At 34.0% G+C, this 24,774-nt stretch overlaps 1 protein-coding gene across 1 annotated transcript in view; it reads right to left on the reverse strand.

Annotated features, from left to right (window-relative positions):
- The window catches only part of Fbxl17 (F-box and leucine rich repeat protein 17), a 516,653-nt gene that overhangs the window by 346,550 nt on the left and 145,329 nt on the right, over positions 1-24,774 (reverse strand). The window contains exon 5 of the mRNA XM_026391318.2: positions 7,810-7,917. Coding sequence (XP_026247103.1) covers positions 7,810-7,917 — 108 coding nt within the window. The remainder of the gene's footprint in view (positions 1-7,809; positions 7,918-24,774) is intronic.

Genomic DNA, 24,774 nt, shown 5'->3' on the forward strand with positions numbered 1-24,774 from the left:
TAATAAATACTCAAGGAGTATCTCTTACTGTTGAAGTTTTTAGAATCTAACAAACATGCCACTATCATCTGCAACAAAGTTAACAAATAATCCCTTAAGATCATCCAATGCCTGGTTCATATTCAAGCTTTCTCAAAAGTCCCAAAGATACATTTTTAATGTTTCTTTGCTTCAGTCAGGATCCACGCAAAATCTTATTACATTTTGTGGTTTTGTCTTAAGTGCTTTCTATCATAATTCCTCCATTTTTTTCCTTGGTGTTTTTTCATTGCCTTAGACAAATCTGGATTCAGTGGCTTGTCTTTCTGTGGTATCGCTTAAAATGTTCCGGTACTCTAAATCTACAAATTTCAGGTAAATGGGTAATTAAACACAGAGCCATATGTAATTTATTAATTTGTTATTAAGTTATTTGTTTGCATTATACTTTGGCTATACTATCCAATAAATCTTTGCATAATCCAAGATCATGAAAGTTTTCTTCTCTGTTCTTACAGAATTTTTTTCTGTAGAGGTAAAATTTACTTCCCATAAAAATCATCCTTTTAAAATGTACAGTTCAGTGGTTTTTAGTATAATAACTAAAGAGTACAACTATCATCAATTCCAAATTTCAGAGCTTTTTAATTTTTTTTGTTTTAGTTAGTTATATATGACAGTAGAATGCATTTATTCACTTTGATATATAATATATAGTGTATTGTAGTGACACCCCCTTTCTCAATAGAAAAGTCTTAACTGGCTTCTCTAGACATCTTCACCATGGCTGATTTTAGGACTGTCAGCAAAAGAGTCTCTACAAAAGAATTCAATGTAGATAAACTTCCAATTTTCGTGTTGCCCTGGCCAGGAAGAAATCAGTACTCCAGGTGTTGAACATCCCCTTACTAGTTTTTCACAAACAAGTATCCAGTATAGTAGTTTGTAGAAATGTGTAAGCAAGGTCTCTGGCCTTGAGCTGGGGCTTCACAGAGATGTCTACATTTTTAAGATAAGAGAAGTTACCAATTGGGCTCCATGGTAATAGCTGGCAGGGGGAGGGAAGAAAGGGGAGAAGAGGCTCTCCCTTTCTCAGGTATTGTACTTAAAGGGTTAACTTGCCCAAAACAGTGAAAGAAAAAGCTGCTTTTATGTGAACTTCTGAGCCTCTCCTCTTACATGTTGGGTATAAAAGTTCTGAAACTACCTGAAATCAGGGTTCAGGGGATTAATTGATTACAGCAAAAGCTGTGTCCTCTGAACCTGGCTGCAGCCAAATAAAACTGTTTCCTGTTATCTTTGGTGCCTTGTCTCATTTGTCCCTACAACAGTATAATTTCTCATTTTCCTAACTGTAAATGTTGCAGAATCACATTGGTCATATAGTCATATATATACATAAAGTAATAATGTCTGTTTCATTCTACTATCCTTCCTATCCCCACTTTCCCTCCCCTCCTTTACTCCCCTCTACCTAATTTAAGGTAACTCTATTCTTCTCTAGTATCCTCCACTTATTGTGAATTAGAATTTGCATATTAGAGAAAATGTTCAGCCTTTGGTTTTGGGGGATTGGCTTATTTCACTTAGCATGACATTTTCCAATTCCATCCATTTACTGGCAAACGCCATAATTTCATTATTCTTTAAAGCTGAGTGATATTCCATTGGGAAAAAAAATACACACACATACACACATACACACACACACACACACACACACACACACACATTTTCTTTATCCATTGAAGGACACCTAGGTTGGTTTCATAGTTTACCCATTGTGAATTGAGCTGCTATAAACATTGCCGTACTGCATGAACATTTTTATCAAACCAAAAAGAAACACTTTATACACATACCTATTCTACACATTTCATATAAATCAAATCATAGAAAAATGGTCTTTGTAACTGGCTTTCTTTTCTTAACAGAATACCTTCAAAGTTCACCCATGTTGCAGTATGGATCAGATTTCTTTTTCTAATTTTTAAAATTTTTTACTTTTTCTTTTTAGATATACATGACAGTAGAGTGTATTTTCATCTATTATACGTACATAGAGAGAACTTTTTTTCTTTTTGTGGCTGAATAATATTATGTATGGACATACACATTGCTTATCCATTCATCAGATGACAGGCATTCAGCTTGTTTCCAAATTTTAGCCATTGTGAATAATGCTGTTATGAACATTTGTGTCCAAGTTTTTGAAACCTATTAATTCTTTTGGTGTTATGTTTAGGACTGGAATTACTGGGTCATTCAGCAATTCTATAACTTTTTGAGGAACTACAAAACTGTTTTCCACAGCAGCTATACCACTTTACATCCTTACCAGCAATAGACAGAGGTCCAGTTACTCCACATCTTTGGCAACACTTACTATTGTCTATTATTTGATTATAACCATCCTAATAGGTGTGATAGTGGTATTTCATTGTGGCTTTGATTTGCATTTTCTAGTTATGCTCATGACTAATAATGCTGAGCAGCTTTTCACATGCTACCAGTCATATATGTCTTCTTAAGAGAAATATCTACTCAAGTCTGCTGCCCATTTTTTAACTGAGTTATTTCTCTTTTTGTTGTTGTAATATGAGTTCTTCATATATCTTGGACATTTAACAGGTATATGATGTGCAAATTTTTGTAGATTGTTTCTTTGTGTTCTTTTCAGTATCCTTTGCTGCACAAAAGTTTTTAATTATAATGAAGTTTAATGTATTTTTTTCTTGTCTTGTTCATGCTTTGGGGGTCATAGCTAAGAATCTATTGCTGAGCCCAAGGTCATGAAGACTTGCCGTGGTGTTTTCTAAGAGTTTTATAATTTTAGCTCTTACATTTAAGGCCCTATCTTTAAGTTAAATTTTTTATATATAATATGAGTAGAAATTAACTTCACTCTTCATATGTGGATATCCAGTTGTCCCAACACTATTTTATACCTATCAGTACCTATTGTTTTGATTCATGCAGCTCTGTGATAAGTTTTGAAATTCTGAGTCTTCCGATATTACCTTTTTTGAGATTGCTTTGGCTTTTAGTATCCCTTCCAATGTAATAGTAACATTAGGAACAGCTTTTCCATTTAAAAAAAAAAAAAAAGGTCACTGAGATGTTTACCGGGATTGCATTCACTCTATTAGTCTCTTTTTGAAGTTTTAAACATACTTATTAAACTTACTCTTAAGCATTTTATTCTTTTGGATGATAATGTAAATGGAATTGTTCTTTTAATTTTATTTTCAGATTTTTCATTGCTAGCATATAGAAATAACTGCTATTTTATGTTTCTTCAAATTTTTTCTTTAATATTTTTAATTAATAAATGAAAATCATATATACTGATGGTACATATGATGTTTTAATATAGGATACATTATAAAAAGGTTAAATCCAACTAATTGACATACACATTATCTCACATATACATTTTATATCTACTCTCAGCAATTTACAAACATACAATATATTCTTTTTTTTAATGAGAGAGAATTTTTTAATACTTATTTTTTAATACTTATTTTTTAGTTTTCAGTGGACACAACATCTTTATTTTATTTTTATGTGGTGCTGAGGATTGAACCCAGCCAAGTGAGTGCGCTACTGCTTGAGCCACATCCCCAGCCCACAATATATTCTTAACTGTAGTCACCATGATATACAATAGATCTCTTAGATTTATTCCTCCTAACTGAATAAATTGTAACCTTCGACCAGCATCTCTTCAATCTGGGTTATTTCTAGACTCTCATTTACACAGTTACAGCAGTTTAGGAAGAGGGACTCCAACTCCATTACTGTTTGACATTAACAGAATCTACCTAATAGCAATGGTGTGTCATAACAAATATTAAGTATTATAATAAGGGTCCAGAGAAGACTGAGAATATCAAAGTGAAATTCCGAGGAACTACATTAGTAGATATTAATATTATTCCATCCATTGTCTTTGGTCCTAATCTATCACAAATCCCCAGTTTCTCTTTCCAGTTTATTAAAGTCTTTTGACATTTCTTCGCTTCAGTGAGAGACCCTAACTGTCCCTTCCAGCACAATGACTCCTAAATTCATAGATTCTTTTGGAAACAAGAAACTCTAGGTCTAAAGGTCAAATCATTTAATCCATGCCCATGGTTTCATAGATGCCAGCCAATAAAGGCACAGAGATTTTATACCACTTGCCTATATTTGCAAATTTAGAAAGCCATCAACAGTAAAGTCATATGTTAGATAGACTTCCTATAACATGTAAAAAGTAAACATATTTAGGGTGATAGCTCTCAATACTCAGTATTTTACATATCTCTAATCATTTATTTAAAAGTTACATACTATGATGATAATAGGAAAACAATTTTTAGGGGAATTTATATATTTACAAATATTGTGTGAATATATTAGTAATTGTTACAACACTACCAGAATTTAAATATTTTTTTAAAAGCTTTTAGGTTTATTAAAACCAGCATTTTCTCCTTGGTTTGCAAGAGAGAAAACAATTAAAATAGCTTTGTAAAACATATGAATGATTAAAATGCCACCTCTCTTTTATGTGAATCCAGGAAACTAAGCAATATACCACAAACAAGTCTTCTCATCAAAACAAAGACTTTGTTCAGGAAAAAAATTTTTTCAGAACTTTGTGTACTAGCTTTAATATGAGTCCACTAGATTCTGATTGCTGGCAGGCCAAACTTGCAACCCTTGCGTGTAATCTTCAGAAGAACCTTCTCAGCAAATTGAGCTTTCCAACCCAGACATTTGCTGTTGCTGCTGTTCTGTCACAGAGACTAATTCTATCTTTTAAGTACCAGTGAACCATAATTTCTGGCCATCTCAAAATGCTCAGAGAAGCACTTACTGATCTAATAAGTCTTGTTTTGTATTTAATGAATACAATTTTGAGTGATCATAAAAATCCCACATATGGTCATTACAACACTTGTACACAATCTGTTCATCCAATGCATTTCTACTCTACACTATAAACAGCATTGGATGGGACTAGAAAAACATTCACCTACCAAGATGTTCAGGCCAAGGTTACAGGAAATGAGTAAAAAATTATGGTTACATAAGGTCTTGGTTACACTAAGATGTTCTGATAGAACAATAATTGAGAATAACAGTCCTATCCTTTCCTCTAATTGTAGGCTCTGATCCTCAAAATAACAATTAAATCTGATCAGTCATTTATGACACAGTACAACCACAGGCTCTCTTTTAGATATATTACACTGGAAAGGCGATTAGATATTTTTATATTTATATATTTTTTGTTGTTGATGGACCTTTATTTTATTCACTTATTTACATGTGATGCTGAGAATTGAACCCTGTGCCTCATACATGCTAGGCAAATGCTCTACCACTGAGCCACAACCCCAGCCCCTGATTAGATTTTTTAAAATCAAAGTTTACATAGATTTTCTGTGGTCTTAAGACTGAGTCAGGCACCTGCTATATACTGCTATAAACTGCTTTATTCAATACCCTAAAAAATAATTTTCCCACTTAGCTGATAAGTGGCAGCACCCAGAATTAAACTGAAGCTCACAATGATGCCCAGGCTTCTATTCACTGTCCCCCTCAACCACAGTCCAAAGTAACTTATAAACATTTGTTCTTTTACCTGAAAAGAAAGAAAGACATTATTACCAGCTAAACTGTAATACTGAAGAGGACAAAGAGATCAAGCCCAAAGAGATCTGGGATATCATTTGGTTTGTTTCAGGATTGTGCTGCCACAATAGCAGTTTTCTAATTGTTACAGAATGGAGGAAGTTTGAATGAAAAGTTTTACTTAGCTATTAAGTAGAAAAGGCAAGACTCATTATCCTAAGTACTATATGTGATATAATTACAAGCAATGAAATAAATAATAAAATTTATAGAACATGCAGGTAAATTTTATAAAGCCAGTTTTTCTATTACATGAATGTAAGAATTAGCTCCTAATTATCTTACAGCTTTGAAAGCAGTAGAGAGAAGACATCAGGGAGAGATTATACAAGAACCAGCATTTTCGTCACTGCTAAAATATGAGATCTCATATATGGTATATAAGTGATCTCTGAGTTATCAGATAAATTTTTGACATACATTCACCTCTCTTCACTTTACATACTCAGCTTAATCATAAGCACTGGCTATATTCACTTTCTTTTTATTGTTGGTTGTTCAAAACATTACATAGTTCTTGACATATCATATTTCACACTTTGATTCAAGTGGGTTATGAACTCCCATTTTTACCCCGTATACAGATTGCAGAATCACTTCAGTTACACTTCCATTGATTTACATATTGCCATACTAGTGTCTGTTGTATTCTGCTGCCTTTCCTATCCTCCACTAACCCCCCTCCCCTCCCCTCCTCTCTTCTCTCTCTACCCCCTCTATTGTAATTCATGTTTCCCCCTTGTATTATTTTTCCCTTTCCCCTCACTTCTTCTTGTATGTAATTTTGTATAACCCTGAGGGTCTCCTTCCATTTCCATGCAATTTCCCTTCTCTCTCGCTTTCCCTCCCACCTCTCATCACTGTTTAATGTTAATCTTCTTCTCATGCTCTTCGTCCCTACTCTGTTCTTAGTTACTCTCCTTATATCAAAGAAGACATTTGGCATTTGTTTTTTAGGGATTGGCTGGCTTCACTTAGCTTAATCTGCTCTAATGCCATCCATCGAAGCCATTAGGAAGTCAAACAACAACAAGTGTTGGCGAGGATGTGGGGAAAAGGGTACACTTGTTCATTGTTGGTGGGACTGCAAATTGGTGCAGCCAATTTGGAAAGCAGTATGGAGATTTCTTGGAAAGCTGGGAATGGAACCACCGTTTGACCCAGCTATTCCCCTTCTCGGTCTATTCCCTAAAGACCTAAAAAGAGCATGCTACAGGGACACTGCTACATCGATGTTCACAGCAGCACAATTCACAATAGCAAGACTGTGGAACCAACCTAGATGCCCTTCAATAGATGGATAAAAAAAAAATGTGGCATTTATACACAATGGAGTATTACTCTGCATTAAAAAATGACAAAATCATAGAATTTGGAGGGAAATGGATGGCACTATATTCACTTTTTAAAACCAAATGCTCATAGGACCTAGTGATATGTGAGCCACAAAAACTCAATATATCTTCCAAATACAATGTATTAAGTTAACACTTAAATGATTCTTGTTACACATATCAGTATATTTAATGCATAATTTCAAAATTTTTAACAATGAAAAAGCAAAAACATAAGTTTCTTGTTTAAATTGAGTATTCCATTTCAGAAAAGACAAGTTTGGCACTGTTTTTTTTTTTTTAAACTAGTTTTAACTTTATCAAATACTAATACATTTTTAGTGGTCTAACTATTCCTCATTCAAGTACATTTAACACTGCTAGAGAGCCAAGTGCAGTGGCACATGCCTACAGTCTCAGCTACTTAGGAAGCTAAAGAATCACTTGAACCCATGAATTCAGGAACGGTCTGGGCAGCACAGTGAGATTCCATCTCAAAAATAAATAAAAACAGGGGCTGGGGATGTGGCTCAAGCGGTAGCGTGCTCGCCTGGCATGCGTGCGGCCCGGGTTTGATCCTCAGCACCACATACCAACAAAGATGTTGTGTCTGCTGAGAACTAAAAAATAAATATTAAAAATTCTCTCTCTCCCCTCTCTCACTCTCTCTTTAAAAATAAATAAATAAATAGATAGATAAATAAATAAATAAATAAATAAAAACAAAAACTAAACTAAATCAGCAATGTGGGGCCCATTACCTTAATGATACACAGAAACAACAAGGAGATGTAGCCATGGCACCTACCTTGGTTAAGTGAATTACTCCTTTAGAGGTTACTGAACAACCCATGAAGCCAACATACTGAAGTTCAGGACAGTGCTCAGCAAATGCTTTCACTGACTGGTCTGTCACCTAGGGAAGAGATGAGAAAAAAATTATTGAAAGTGATATTATAGTGGACTAAAGCATTCCACCCTCCTATAATTTCCCTGTGCTTCACCTTGCATCATTACTATTTCTCTTACCAATGAAGCAGTTGAATCTACATACAAACATGCTGCAATATTTGCTGTGTCTTTTTTTTTAATCCTTCCTTATCCCAAATCCCCTAATACCTATCACCCATGTTTTTTATGTCTTCATAGAAAACACCTCAAAGAGATATTGGCAGTCACCTCTGCTTCTTCCTCCCTGTTGCTGGCCTCCTCTGTCTCTTCCTCTATCTTTATCTCCCTCTCTCATTCCCTCTTGCTCATTTCAATCCTCAGCTCACTTCTTTTGTTTCTGTCTTACTTCATTCCCTAACTAGTCTAATCTTATCTCATGACACTTAATATTACTATGTATTAATGGGCCTCAAATTCCAGTCTCCAGTCCAGATCTCTGCCCTCTACTTCAAACTTCTATATTCAATTGCTTATGCGCTCCCTTTGTATGTCTATAGGCATCTCAAACTTAACATATCCAAAGGAGACATTTTATATTCCAAATAAGCCTGCTTTTTTTCCTCAGGGTTACCCAGTTCAATGAATAGCATCACTTTTCAACCAGAAATTCAAAACTTTTTTCCATTCAAAATACCATCCAGCAAACTAGAAAATGTTTTCAGTTCTTCCAAATAAATTCTATATCTAAACTCATTTCTCACCTCTGCCACCACTACCTTCTAAATCCACTGTTAGTATCATACACCTGAAGTTCGGAAAGAGCCTCCTAATACCTTTGATTCCTTGCTCTTCTATTATTTATTCTTTATACAGCAGCTACAAGATCTAACTAATATTTATTTGCTGTTCAAACTTTGATTATTTCTTATTTATAACTCAAGATTCCTTGCCATGCCCCACCCATGCTCTTGCTAATTTGACCCTAAAGGGATTTCAGCTTCTTTCATTTTCCTCCAGACCTCCATTTCTCTCATTTACTCCATCCAAAATGGTCTCAAAGACTTCCTCTAGCACACCATGTTTCTCTGCCTCAAGGTCTTTATATTTATCCTTTGCCCTAAATGCATACCCTCTAGTTGGTCACATGGCTCACTGCTTCAATTCATTTCTGCCTTTGCTTCACTGTCACTTCCTGAGATTCTTGCTGACTGCCAACTAAGATAACACCAAATAACTTCCCCTAGTTACTTTCTTGTCATGCTTTTTCTTCATAACACCCATCACTACTTCATTATGTTACACAATTGCTCACTTATTAGATTGTTGTCTGTCTTCCCCTATCAGAATAACTTATCATATCCTCCCTCCACTAGAGGAACCAATCATTCTGGCTGACTTTGGACAATTTCAGTCTTAGCACCAAAAGTCCCAGTACCCCAAAAACTCCTCAGTTCAGGCACTGGGACAGTTGACAATCCTAACCAGGGTGATCAATCACCCAGTCCCACTCAAACTCCATTAGAACCTAGAACAGTCCTTGGCATTTGGTGGGGAGAAAATGAATACTTAAATGAATGAATGTTTTTTTATTACTCTTTCTCCATAAATTCTATCATACTTTTAATTTCTGCTCCTTTTATTTGCTTTTAGACAGAGGTATATTTGTATTGTTTTTAATATATTGATTTTTAATAGCATCATCCTATTAGTTTTATTTATTCTGATATAGCTGGTGTGTTTTATAATTTTTTTTCCAAACAGGATCTCACTGTGTTGTCCAGGCTGGCCTCAAATTCCTGGGCTCACGCAACCTTTCTGCCTCAGCCTCCGAGTAGCTAGGACTATAAGTGCACACCATCACACCCAACTCTGAAATCTTTTCTCAAATAGGGAAAAGGGTGCACATTTTCACATCTCTTAGCTTTGATGCATCTCATGGTTAATTTTATATGCCAACTTGAGCATGCTACAGGTTATCCATATATTTAGTTAAACATTTTTTGAGGTGTATAGAATGTTTCTGGATAAGACTAACAATTGAACCATTAGAATAAGTAAAACAGATTGTCTTTCCCAATGTATATGGGCCTCATACATCCATTGAAGGCCTGAATGGAATAAAAAATTCAAGTAAGCAATAATTTGCACAGTCTTGCCTTATAATCCTCCATCTGGGATACTGGTCTTCTTCTGCCTTCAGACTCAGACTTGGATTGGCATAAAAATATTGGTTCTCTTGGGTCGTCAGATGGTCAACTGCAGATCTTAGGATTTCTCATTCTTTGTAATCATGTAAGTTTATTCCCTATAATAATCTCTGGGTAGAAAAATAATCACCTAACGGTTTTCCTTCTCTGGAGAACCCTAATACAATGCATATTATAATCCTTTAAGGAGTTTATTAAAAACTCAAGAGGTAAAAGGGACGGAGCTCGAGGATCTGCATTTTTAACAAGCCCCAAAGTGGCTCTTGGGCATTTAAAAGTGTGAGGCCACAGTGCTGCAAAGAATTTACACTGATAACATTTGGCATTTCTAACTGCACATTCTTTAAATGAAAGGCAGAATGGAATTTGTTTTTTTTTCTCCCCTACCTCTAAAATATTTCCATGTATAAAATTACCTTTTTGTAATTGTGCTAAAATTTTCTTCATGGTTTCACAAGGTATAACTTGTAAAAGAAAGTCCAAATATTTTCTATGATATGCTTAACTACAGATTCACTTTCCACACAGTCAAAATGAAATCAACAAGTTAAAAAAACCTCTTGTTGGTTTTTCAAATAGCAGCAGCTTACATCTCTTTTGCATTAGCTTTAGTGTAGGTGACTTTTATTTTGTATCTTTTTTATGCTAAACAGACATTGGAAAATAGAAGTATGTGAAGAGCATTCATTCTAAAAAAAAATCATAAGACCATTTCCTAAAATAATGAAACCAACAGCACCCATTGCAAGTCTGATAAAAGATTAATTTTGCCCTCAAAAGCAAAGTATGCTTAAGCATATTAAGACTAAGGGTGCCATTGATAAATTAAAAATGGACTTTCCTGACATGCAGCTTTCTAAAGACATTATATTAACAAAGGATATTTAAAGCATGAAAATTGCTGTAAGCCTCAATCAAACTCAGTATCTTATTAAAAACAAAAAAGGATACCAGAGGTTAAGTACATGGTCAGTTGGTTAAATACTCTGCTAAATCTCAGTCTAACATCAAGTCTCTTCTATATCTGTCTTCAAGTAGGGGAGAGGAACTCAGATAAGAATTCAGAACACAACTGATTTAAAACTTAGTTCCAAGGAGCCAGAGCTTTCAGAGAGAAAAAAAAAAAAAGAATATTAAGATCTTTCTCTTTTAGCTCAAGCAATCAGAATAAGACAACTCAGAGGATCCCGCAATATCAACAAAGCCCTGAAAAGGCAAGGTACAAGTAAATCCTTAGACTTACTAAGAGTAGAAACACTCTTAGTAGGCTCAGGTATATAGTAGAAAACTGACAAAAAAAGGTCCCTGAAATTTTGGAAAGTATCCAGCTCTACTACAAAGAATATAGCATTTAGGGCTCTGGAGCAAAAGCTCTGACAGAAACACAAATGTAGATTGCACGAGGCAAGTATTGATCGATTTCAGCCTCCCTGGGACCCTGCTGTCTGAATGCCTAGTTTTTAATTCAGGATGGACCACTTACCATCTGTGTGATTTTGAACACATAATTTCATTCCTCTATATTTTATATAAAGAAAATAACAGTACCTGCTTCACAAAGTATGCATGTAAAATATTTTTAACAGTATATGGTACATTGCTATTGCTCAATAGATTTTAGCAATTGTCATTACTCCCCCTGTTCCCTTTCTTCTGTATTCTGATTCTCAGGCAGAACTAAGGAGTTGACATATATAAGAGAATAATCCAAAACCAGAGGAATTAAACCATGATTGCTTATTCTCCTGGTTAAAAAGATTCAAATCATAATTTGGGAGCTCTACATCATGAGCTAAACTGTGGAATGTGTAAGGGAGATAAGTGAAAGTTTATTACTGATTGATTATGGTTGAAGGAATCCCATTTTGTTAAGATTTTCAACTAGTTGTACATTAGAATTACCTGAGGAATTTTCTGACTTAATTTCTGGGTGGAGATTTGTACCCATTTTAAAAAAATCTTTTATTAATGTATTATTTATTTGTTTGCTTACTTATTTATTTATGGTACTAGGGATTGAACCCAGGATGCTCCATCACTGAGCTCCAATACCAGCCTCCCCCACTTTTTTAAAGTCTCACTAAGATGCCCAGGCTGGCCTCAAACCAACAATTCTTCTGACTCAGCTTCCTCAGACACTAGGGTTTCAGGGTTGCACTATTGTGCCCGGCTGCACCCAATTTATTTTAATGTTCCACAGGAGATTCTAATGTTCAGACTGGGTTATGAACAAGTTCTAATGCCTTCTTCTGCTGGTCTGAGAACCAGCAGAAATGACATCACCTTAGAGCCTGCTAAAACTTGAAAAATCTAAAGCCCCTCACAAACTTACTGAGTCCTAATTTGCATTTGAATAAGATCCTCAGGTTATTCTTATTGGGGGGTACCGGGAATTGAACTCAGGGGCATTTGACCACTGAGCCATATTCGTACCCTTGTTTTGTATTTTATTTAGAGAGAGGGCCTCACTGAGTTGCTTAGCACCTCACTGTTGCTGATGCTGGCTTTGAACTCAGGATCCTCCCAAGCCTCTGGGATTACAGGCATGTTGCCACAGCTTCTGGCCTCAGATGATTCTTAATGCACCTGAAAGCTTGAGAAATACTGTCACAGGACAAGGGAACATATCATCTTTTGGGGGTGAAATGAAGCAAAAATTGAGTAGCTATGTCAAAACTATAACAACTTTATTAAAGTATAGCCTGCATGCTATAAAATTCATCCATTTTAAGACTATATAGTTCATTGAGTTTTAATGAGTTTATACAATTGTACAATCAATGCCACAATTCAGTTTTTTGAATATTTTTATTGCACCAACCCCAAATTCCATTATATGGATTTATTACATTTTATTTATTCACCAATTGATATTTAAATTGTTTCCAATTTGAGGCTTTGACAAATAATGCTGCTGTGATCATTCACATGTAAGACTTTGGGCATATATTTCCATTTCTCTTGAGAAATATTTAAGAATAGAATTAATTAATCAGGTAAGTGTATGGTTAGTTTTTGAAACTATTTTAATATTAGGTTGTCTAATTTATAAATTTTTTTTATATATTCTGGATACAAACCCTGTATCAGATATGTATTTCATGAACATTTTCATCTTACTCTATGCCTGGATTGTTTCAGAAGGGGCTTTTTATTCATTTTCTTAACAGTGTTCTTGATAAGTTGCAAGGTTAACCTCAAACTTGAGATCCTCCTGCATCTACCTCCTGAGTTGCTGAGATTATAAGACTGCCCCACCATACCTGGCTCAGTAATTCTTCTTGGAGTTACTGTTTATAAATACTATGCTTCTAAATCTAGAGACTCCCATACTCATAGTTGAGGTTTGGGGTACTCATAACCAAGAAGTTAAAGAGGGAATAGACAATTAAAAACAGCCAAATTTACTGAGGTTAAACTAAAAACTCTCTATGTATCATCTGGGATCCTCATCATAGCCTTGAGAGGCATTATTATCTCCATTTAATAGGTGGCTAAAATAAGATTACCTTCATTTTAAAAGAAAAAAATCAAACCACTAGCCTGTGGCAAAATGGTAAGGGGTGCTGGTGGGGGGGCGGTGCCAGAAATCAGACTCAAGGCCCTATGCATAAAAAGTGCTCTGCCACTGAGCATTCCAGCCCTGCCCAAGTGGAGTTTAAAACTCCAGTCTTTTAGGTTTTCAAACCCAGTTTCTTCATATTATACAAATCAGGATATGATTCTTTTCATGGTACTAATCTTCCTCAAGTGCAAGAGCTAATTCAAGGCCTTCTCTTCATCCCTAGAGAAGTATACACAGGCAGTGATCAAGGCACAGTGGTTCTACTTTATAGGGAATTTTCAAGGAGGAGTGCTACCCTTTGATTAGTTTTTCATCTCCTGCAGATAGAATGGATGCTGATAATTTTGTGATGGTCATGTAGCTCCACCCCATCCCTGAAAGTAGGATGCACAGTAGAGGGCAAGGGTAATTCAGAGGTGATGAAGAGCTTAGATTAATCGTAATAAATTATAAAACCAAAGATGTATTAGCTGGAATCCAAGAAAGCACTTTTATCTAGAAAAGATTACAATTAAAGAAGAAAAAAATGTGAAGATATTAGATTTTATATAAGTTTCAGGATTATAAACAGATGCAACAATCTTATTTCAAGACATGAAGTTTTCTTAGATGATAAAAAAATCTATCTTAAGCAGAATAAGACTGATTCAACAAATAAGTGTTATGGTTTAAAAATGCAGTGTCCCCCAAAAGTTTCCATGTGAGACACTACAAAAATGTTTAAAGATAAAATGATTGTATTATAAATCTGATTTTGAGAATGATTGCTAATATATCTGGGGATGCAAATAATGTGTACTATTAATTCTAAAAAGGGGGAACAATCTTTGGACATTTTTATATTGTTGGTACTATTCTGTATTCCGTATTATTCGATTATAGCAGTTGCATTAAATGTATATATGAGTCCAACAAACAATATAATAGCATTTCTTGAGAAAAGCTTTCCCTATGCTTCATCCTACACCTACAAGTTTAGGGCTCAGAAATATATTCTTTTAAAAGTCCTCTTAACTGGGGCTGAGGATGTGGCTCAAGCAGCAGCACGCTTGCCTGGCATGTGTGCGGCCCAAGTTCGATCCTCAGCACCACATACAAAGATGTTGTGTCCACCGGAACCAAAAAAAAAAAAAAAAAAAAAAGTCCTCTTAATTATTTTTATGGGATCAAACAAAAACAACACCATGAATAAATCTAATAAATATGGTTCCCTGGACCCACACTAAATCTAATAAATGAAAAAGGCCTTAAGTGTGCATTGGAGTTATCTCTTGGCCATCTCTACTGCCCCTTCTATCGTCTAAAGTATACCATCCCTCCTGTGGAAATTGTCAACAGTTGTTATGGTTTTGATCGGTAATATCCCCCTAAAGTCTCATGTGTTGGAAGCATTGTCCTCAATATAGCAAGCTTCAGAGGCAGGACTTTTTGCAACAATGTGCTGCCTCACCTTGGGCCCAGGGTAATGAAGTCAGCTAACCAGGAACTGAGACCTCTGAAACTGTAAGCCCAAAACAAACTTTTCCTCCTCTTAGTTGCCTTTGTCAGGTATTTTGATCAGAATAATAAAAAACTAACACAACAGCCTACACACCAGCCCCCTTCTGCCATTCTTGTCCCCATCAATCTATTTTCTACCCATCAAGCCAGAGTGTGCTTCAAAAATTATAAATCAGGGGCCTGGGGTTGTAGCTCAGTGGTAGAGTACTTGTCTAGCATGTGTAAGGCACTGGATTTGATCCTCAACACAACATAAAAATAAGACAAAAATATGAAAAAAATTTATAAATCAGTTATGTTAGACTGCTATTCAAAGTCTTCCAATGCCACCAATTACTTTTAGAATAAAATCCAAATTCCTACTATAACTTACAAAGCCCTGCATAATTTCACTCCTCCCCTATCTCTTCTATCTCATTTCATCCCATTCTCCCTTCTTGCTCATATGTGAAGATCTCCTCATTCATACCATTTATTACTCATACACCCAGTGGGTGGTACAGGGCCTCAAACAAAAACAGAGCTCCAGAAATAAACCTGAATGAGTGAATGAAGCATTGTTTTGATACATACCAGTGGCTTATTGGTTAAATATTGGGAAAAAAATTAATGTCAAGAAAAATTGAACTACTGATCTTATGGCTTCCAAGTGGCACAAAGAAGGGACTAAGAACTAACCTTCACAAACCTAAAGTCAGGATTCTAAAAGAAAGCAACTATAGTACTTTGATTCTTCACTGATATATTTGGAGTCAAATGAAAAACTAGTGTGAAAGAATCAGCAAAGTGGCTACCTAATCTAATTCAGGATCTCAGGACCGATTCAAGTTCTTCTTTCCCTTTCCACGGAAAAAACAGGGATCAAGGACATAGTGAGGCTACTTTCTGGGGCATCGTCCAGTAGGAACACCAACTTTTAATTCATTTCTTCATCCTCACATCCTGAGTGGTCAGTGGGTCTAGAAGGTGCCCTAATCTTCTAATACAAAATGAAGTCAGAATGAAGCAATCTGCTTAGTGCTAGATGCTACGCTTAGCTTATACCTAAAGAGAAAAGCACCTTCATGAATTCCAGTTCAATAAGATTCAACAAACTAGAAGAGCCAGACAGATTCTGGGCATGAGGCAGTTGAAATAGTTAGGTATCTGAGTATCTCTTCTACCATGTAGCTGTTGGTATTTAAGGAGAATACAGCTAAGCATTTGAATGGATTATAATTTATTTAATTTATTATAATTTATAATTATAATATCTAATAAAGAACTTATTTCACTGAGAACTATTCATTATCATAAATCACTTAAATTTAACAAATATTCGAATATCTCATTTTAGTGCTGATGATGTATAAAGATGAGACATAATCTCCTCCTACCTCAAAAGCAGAGGCTAAAAGTTGGGATGTGAACAAGCCCCCATCCCAAAACTACCAGTGAGAGCCTGTCAATATTAATCTGTACATCATATCCCAGTTCCATTTAGTTCAGTTTCCCAAGGCCTTCTGACTACATCTGAAGCCAAGTTTGAAGACATAAGCAGATTATGGAGGACTGAAGGCCAGGCAGAATGGTTGTGACTAGATATTGAGGTAATCTATCTTATTAGTAATATGAGAAATATATGGGTTTAATAGATTATAAACCCCCTTGACTTCCAACATACTGACTTGTTGGAGTCTTTCATTAATGGCTCTGAAAGATGGGTGATAAAGGGAACGTTACACTTCTAAGTCCAGCAGGTATACACAGGACTAACTAAAAGAAAATGCTGGCCTCTGGGAATCTGACCAGGAAGTGATGGCCATAGCATGATCCATGTTCCCAGAGGACAGTATTAAAACTACACCACAAGGCATCTTCCTCAGCCTGGCCATGTACTAGTATGGGTAAGCACCCATATCTGACAACCTACAAAAATTATGGGAAATACTGTGCTGACAGAAATCCCAAATGGAATAAATACATTTCAAAACACAATAAATATAAATATTCTTTTAGGCACTTTACAAATGAAAAATCTCAGGATCAATTCAAGTTTTTCTTTCTCTTTCCAAGGAAAAACAAGGAAAAACTATTAAATTTTTCTATTGTTTTTTCAATTCTTCAAAAATCAATGTAAAAACATCTCTTCTTCACCTTCCTTTGCTTTTATGTATTATATCTTTCACAAGATGAAGTGTGTACACTTACTATTAATGCAGCAGGAAGACTTTTCATTTAAAATAACATTATAAAAACAAACAACAAATTGGAACTTATCACATAAAAGGAAACACCTAAATATGAAGATAAAAGAATTGGTATTGATTCACTTTACAAATTAATTCAGTAAGATTTTCATCACTGTATTCTTCATTCAATAAAAACTTCATAATTAGTAAATTTTAAAAGAAATCTGAAAAAAAAAATTATTTAAAACAAACACTTCTTTTAAATCTTGGTAGGACATTTATATTTACTGAAAAAATATCAAATGACAAATACTATGTTACATACAATGATTAAGACAGACAAAATGCCCTTATGGAGCTTATAGCAAAAGGAGGACATGTTAAACAAACATTTATTTCAAGTGTGATCATTATTTTACATAATCATTTGCAGGAGTTAATGAATTATTATTTTCTACATATGCCTTAATTATGTAGATGATGTACAAAGGAACCAAAAAATAACTAAAATTATGCTCAATTATTATAAACATTTTTCTCAAACATTTGAATTCTTAATTACATGACTGATAACATTTAAATAGAGAGGTATAATAAATATTGTTTATGTCATGAGAAAACAGGATTATGTAACTCATTAATACAATTTTAATTAGCACTGTAAAATTATTTCATCAGACAAATCAAAATCATAAGGCAGTGCAACTTAATTTTTTATTGTTAAAATTTCAAAAATATATAACGTAGACAAAATTGTAAAATAAACTTCCACTTATCAATCTTCTTAGTGTCATATCTAGCCCTCATCCATTTCTACAGCATCATATTTACCTCTGAATGCTTCTGTATATTACGAAACTTCTTTTTAAATCAAAGTAATTCAGCAAAAGTGTTCCGGTAAAACAATATAACCTATATATAGCTTTTAATGGAGACAATCCAACATAGTGATTTAAGGATTTCATTAAAAATTTACCACAATTTTATAAAAACTGACCCTTTGTCAACAAGGGCACTAAAATTCATAGCTAATCATTTTCTAAATGTCTAAAATCCCATTAGTGTCCAATGAAAATTTGATAATTTGATTGCTTATTTGACCTTTCCTTATTTTTGCTCATTCTATCTTGCTTAATGTTAGTCTCCATATGGAAAAGTCAGATTGGCTGATAAAAAGAGGTTTATAAGTTCTGCATCAAATGTATTGTGAATGGCAAAGACATTGGTCCACAACTAATGGCACAGAGACCTGTCCATATTAAAAAGATCTATAGGTTAGGTATGACTTTCCTTCAACTTTCTAAGTTTCTTTGACTAATAGTATTAGTTTATTGATAGTCAGTATTTGTATACTCTAAATGAAACAGAAGAACTAGTCTATTCTGTGCTTATTCTTTAATTAACTAAAGGGACAATCTAAAAACAAATCTATTAATTTAACAACCAAAGGTGTATATAAGAATAATTATTCTTACAGTCTTTGCCTTTCACAATACATTTGATACAGAACTTATATTTACAAAGTACTTTCTAGCAGACACATATATTTATACACTAGCCCAGTGACAAACCAGCAGATGCAATTTCCATTTATATGAAGAAACAGAGCAGTTAAACTGTCCAAGGTCACATGTGGACCTAACAGTTGTTTCATAAACATACAGATATCTTTGGTTACATCACAGGAAAAATGTTTTGTTCTCTGAAAGTAAAGGATCCCTCTTCCATTTTTTCAAACTTTATTTCCTTTTTAAATAAATCCTTTAAGTGAACAGATATGGCTACTTTAAGAATTTGTTTTTTAAAAAAAGAAATTCACAAGGGTATGATTAAAGACTAAATTAAATCTACCATGTAGATCACTTGCCAAAATTTGATTGTGTTAATGTACCATGTGTTATGTAAGAAAATAGGTGGGGGAAAGCAGCAGTATATACAATTTGAATTCTGAATCAAAGTTTGAATGACATTTCCTTAAAAATGTAGGAAATGAACTTAAGTCCTAGAAGGCTAACAAAAAGTACAGTGAAAGAGCTCTGAACAGCAGCACAGTAAATTAATATTTTTAAAAGTACGCTAAAATTCATAAAGCAAAAGGAAAAGCAGACATGAAAAAAGTAATTTACTTGGACTTCCAAACTGTCTATGGCTCTTTCCTTACCTATGTAATAGCATCTCTGCTTTCCCTCCCTTTCTTCTGCCTAGATAGCTTTTCCCCTCAGTGCCATTTGTTGCCCTGTCCTTCATCTTGTGTTTCCATCTGTTACCTCACCTCTTATCTCCTGTTCTTTCTTTCTCTTCATGTTTCTGAATCCCTTTGCTCACTATCATATTCTTCCTTAATTGACTAGTCAAAATATTGAATGAAAGCATTTTAAATATAATTATTAGACTAATTTAAAATCAGTGACATTAAACTTCTAGCAGACTGCCTGGATTACAATCCTGCTCCATTTCGTATTAACCTTAAGGAAGTTATTATCTGAAAAGTGTGAAATGAGATACAAACCTAACAAGATTCCTGTGAGAATTCTAAGAGAATACGCATATACCAAATACATACTATACAAAGTACTCAATAAATTCTAGCCATTATTCAATGTATACACATTTCCTTTCTCTACTTCCTTGGAGCTGATATTTTGAACTTTATTGTACAAATTAAACTTATTCCTATCATTATACTTGAAAGAATATAAATCAGTATTTAATGAAAATCTGTTATGTTGCATCTATGCTCCCAAAAGCAAACAGAGATGACAATAATACATAAACTGTTTTATGCTATGCTTGTTCACCAGGATGAAGTTATATACAAAGGAGAAAAAAGGTACAAGTTAAACAAAACATTGTTAGTAAAATATCAGTAAAAAGTTTAATTTATATAACAGGTTAGTCGGTACTTTGCAATATTTGTAAAATTATAGTCAATAAAAAGATGAAATCCAAATAACTGTTTTGTTAAAGTATAATAATTCCATTTTTAATGTTCTTACTTGATATATTATTTTACCCTAATATCAATTGAACATGATGTATCCTAGTGTTATAAAGTCTTTAGAAAGCACCACAAAGTACATTTGCCCTAAATTAAATATATGAGGTCTTGGGTAATAAGTAGGTAGCAAAATTTCATTTGTAAAGGAAATAGATAAGGCAAGATATTTAAATCATACTGAGTATAAAAAGACTTTATTTAAATGTGTAGCATTCCAAAGCAACAAATATACCCATCCCTAGAAGGCTGATAATGCTTCCCAATATGAACAAAATCTAACCAATGTATAAAGCCTTAATAATCTGTTTTAATCATAAATGAAAGGCAATAATCACTTTTTTAAAGAAACACAAACACCAATGTATGAATACAGAACATTTCTTATATATTTATGTTAACATTGTTTAAGAAAACCTATCATCAAAAAACAAAACCTAAAATTAGGTTCTATATTTTTCATCACATCAGACAAATATGTTCACAGTTCACTAAATATTCATTCTTATAGTTCAAATAGTTCATAAAGTCCCACTTCCTTTAAATAAGGTTTCCACAATAATTGGAAGAAAGATGCTATCTACCCTGATCCAGTCCCCTTGGTATACACACTTACCCTCCACAAAGGAAGTCATAGAAATAACAGGAAAGGAAAGAGTGCATTTCTTTTTTATTATTATTATTAGAGCTTTATCGCTCTAATATGTACTACTATATGTAGTAGTTGGGTTCATCCCAACAAATTCATACATGCATAAACTTCAATTTTGGTTCATGATTCCCACCCCCATTTTCTTCCTGTCTTCCTTCCCCTCTTCCATTCTCCTTCCTCTAATCTACTAAACTTCCTTTTGCTCATCTATTAATTTACATTTGATTGGTTCTTTCTACCTATACATATTAAGTTCTCTCTATATATTTATATATGCACAAAACATGATTTCTTAAGAATTCATTCTGCATTGCCTCCCCTTATGCATCCCTCTACTCTGCTTCTTGATCACTTAAAGAAAGCATTTTCTATTTCAATTTTGGCAGAGGGGGGAAAAGTATGTTGTACAAATCTCTTACAGTTTTAAATTAGAACTTCAGGAGTCAGACATGAGGTCATACACCTTAATCCCAGCAACTCAGGAAGCTGAGATGGGAGGATTGCAAGTTTAAAGCCAGCCTCAGCAACTTAGTGAGACCCTGTCCCCCCAAAAATAAAAATAAAAATAGTTGGAGATATGTCTCAGTGGTAAAGTGCCCTGGATTCAATCCCCAGTACAAACAAACCAACCAAAACAAAAACTTAAGAATTGGCACAAAGTTTCTGTTATACAATGTCAAGACATATTCATCTCTCCAGGTAGGGGTTCTTTGTTTTTAGGAATTTTCATGAGTAAACTACTCAAGTCCAAGTTAACACAATAGATAGTAAGTACTCAATAAACATTTATTGTATACAAAAAGAAATGAAAACAATTAATTCATTAATCCAGGAAAGGAAGATAATGAAAAAAAAAAACACATCAATAAAGACAACCCAACAAATTCAATTCAGAATTTCCGTCACTAAGAAAAAGCCAGTATTTGAGTGCCCATTTGCCAGGCACCATGTTAGATAATTTTTGTTTATGTTTATTTACACTAGGATAGAAAATCTTACATATGTTTATGTCTTAACCCAGGGAGGGCACTTATGAGGCTTTCCACAAAGTAGACTAAGCAAAGAAGCAGACAGATTTGTAGACCAGACTGCTCACTTCAGCACTATTTATACTAATGAAAATTTTGAAATCTCCCAAATGCATTAAAATACAATAATAGCTAAATGATGGTGTATATTTTGATAGAGTGCTATGTGACCACAAGATAGTATATTTACTAAAAATATTTACTAAAGTAGAAAATGTAATATAGTTTAAAAATCCAGACATAAAATTATTAGGGGTATAAACATGATTCCATTAAGAAGTATATATTACAACCCAGGTGTGGTAGTGCATGCCTGCAATCTCTGAAGAGGCTGCTTCAGGAAAATGGCAAGTTTAAGGCCTGCCTCATCAATGGAAGACCCTGTCTCAAAATAAAAAATAAAAATAGTTGGGGATATGGCTCAATGCTAGAGCACCACTGAGTTCAATCCTCCATATTGAAAGAAAGAAAGGGAGAGAGGGAAGAAAGGAGGGAGGGAGGGAGGGAGGGAGGGAGGGGAAATAAGAAGGAAGGAAGAGCAAGCAAGCAGTCTGAGGGCGTAAGATGTTAATAGTGGGAATATAAAGTATGATTTAAATTTTTTTATGCTATTCAAAATTTCCAAAGTTCTACATCAATATTTCTCACATGCTTATAGTCACAGAAAACACATTCTAAAAAAGGGGGGAAAATTAGAAAATTTTTTCAAGTTTATTCTTTTTAAAAATTTCTCTTATTTTAGCTTAAGTAATTTTCATAACTTGGCTAATTTAAGAAATTACAGGCAAAATTTTCTTGGAAGTTGAAAAAACTTATTAAGAAACAGGAAGAATACTATCAGCTAGTTAAAATATGAATCTGGAGTCATAAGCCCTGAATTTGAATTACTCATTTTGCCACCTACAAATCACATACTTTATCTTTCTGAATCTCAATAATCTTATCATAATTGAGTTGTTATGAGGATAAAGATAATGCCTATAAAATATTCACATAATACAAGCTCAGTATTAGGCAAAGAGTAGAAAATTTTATATATCAATATGGGGGAAACCACCCCACATTCTCAGAATTTCATAAAAAAGAAAAAGCATGAAAACATCAAGAGAAGTATACCTTCATTCAATGACATTTCTAGAGATACTTGGTAGCTTGAAATCTTGGACAAATTGCAGAATTTACTATATTCAGAGTAGATAATGGAATATGATCAAGTAAGTACCTGACTTGGAGTCAAATATATATATCTTTATGCAGTGGTAGTAGTTGGGGTAGGTAATATGTAGTAATATGCACAGATACCTATACTAACATGAGACAAATGTGAAAACAGTTACGCAAAAATTACTCTGGGATAAAAGAAGAGAAAGCTATTAGTTTTATGTATATGTGGGGAATCAAAGTGTATCCATATCTTGAATGTTTCAAAAGGAGAGACTGTGAAAGATCATTTCAGGCATGGAGGTGAGGTAAGACCACTGTTAAGAAAAGGAGGGGGGGAGGGAGAGAGGAAATATAAGTGCAAGGGTTCAGAGATGTGAATGTCAGAAGTGTATAAAAGGATAAAAGATCAGGTATCAAATTCTGGCTTTACTTGACAGCCCTGTGACTACCTTGGACACATTAATTAACTTTCTGTACTTCAGTTTTATTATATGTAACATAAAGATAACACTATCAACTAAGGCTTTCTCATAATAAACTCATACTCAAAAATAATATGGTCTTATTGTTAAAATATAATGTTTACTTCTAACCTCAAGTTTTACCTTTTTAAACATAATGTGCCCCATAATTAATAAATTAGTTCAAAATGTTTGTCATATTTTAATTTTTACACATACCATTTAACTTTACTGCCTTTTAAACTTCTTTCAGAAGATCGGTGGCTTTAGAGGTTTTTTCATCTTTCATCTATTTGATGCTAGTGAATGACATAATCCATATCAGCCAGACATTAAGGATTAACATTCAAATCAGCACTTCTAGTTCCACTAAGTAAAAACCCTGGATATTATTTATAAAAATAATCAATGAAAACTCTTTTCTTGAGGCTGGGTCTGCGCTCATGGGTATTTTCTCAGTTGTTGGCTTCTTTAGCACCTAGTCTGGGATATATGAAGCAAAAATAATATCCAAAAATAATATCACTGTATCCTTAGGTTCCCAGGAATATCTCATCTTGAATAACAAAAGAAAATCAAAGGACATCAAAATCAAAATAACAGAATGTTGGAATTATTTGACTAAAACAGCCATGAGAGTGTGCATTCTATATAGTTGACAGCCATTTGACTAAAACAGCCATTGAGAGTGTGATTCTATATAGTTGGCAATAAACATGAATTATGAATTGTATTAAATTTAATATCTGACTCCAAGTCAGGTACTTACTTGATCATATTCCATTTAAACATGTCTGTACTTATTTGCTTCAACAAACAAGTTTAGACATGTTTAAAGCAAATGAAAAACTAGAAGTTCTCAGTAAAGAAACAGATGATATAAGAAGAACCAAATGGAAGTTTTAAAACACACACACACACACACACACACACACACACACACCAAAAAAAGTCACTGGATGGTCTTAAAAAAAAAAAAAAGGTAAAAGAGGAAACAATCAGTGAACCTGAAGATAAAAGGCGGAAGGGATTTCAGTTTCATCTCCTGCTGGGGTGAGTTTTTAAAAAAAGCCAGGAATGCATCTAAGACCTCTGCACATGATGTTTAACCACAACAGGAAAAAAAGATTAAAAGTGAA

This window comes from Urocitellus parryii, chromosome 1 (assembly GCF_045843805.1).
Source record: "Urocitellus parryii isolate mUroPar1 chromosome 1, mUroPar1.hap1, whole genome shotgun sequence".
In the NCBI taxonomy this organism is placed as follows: Eukaryota; Metazoa; Chordata; class Mammalia; order Rodentia; family Sciuridae; genus Urocitellus; species Urocitellus parryii.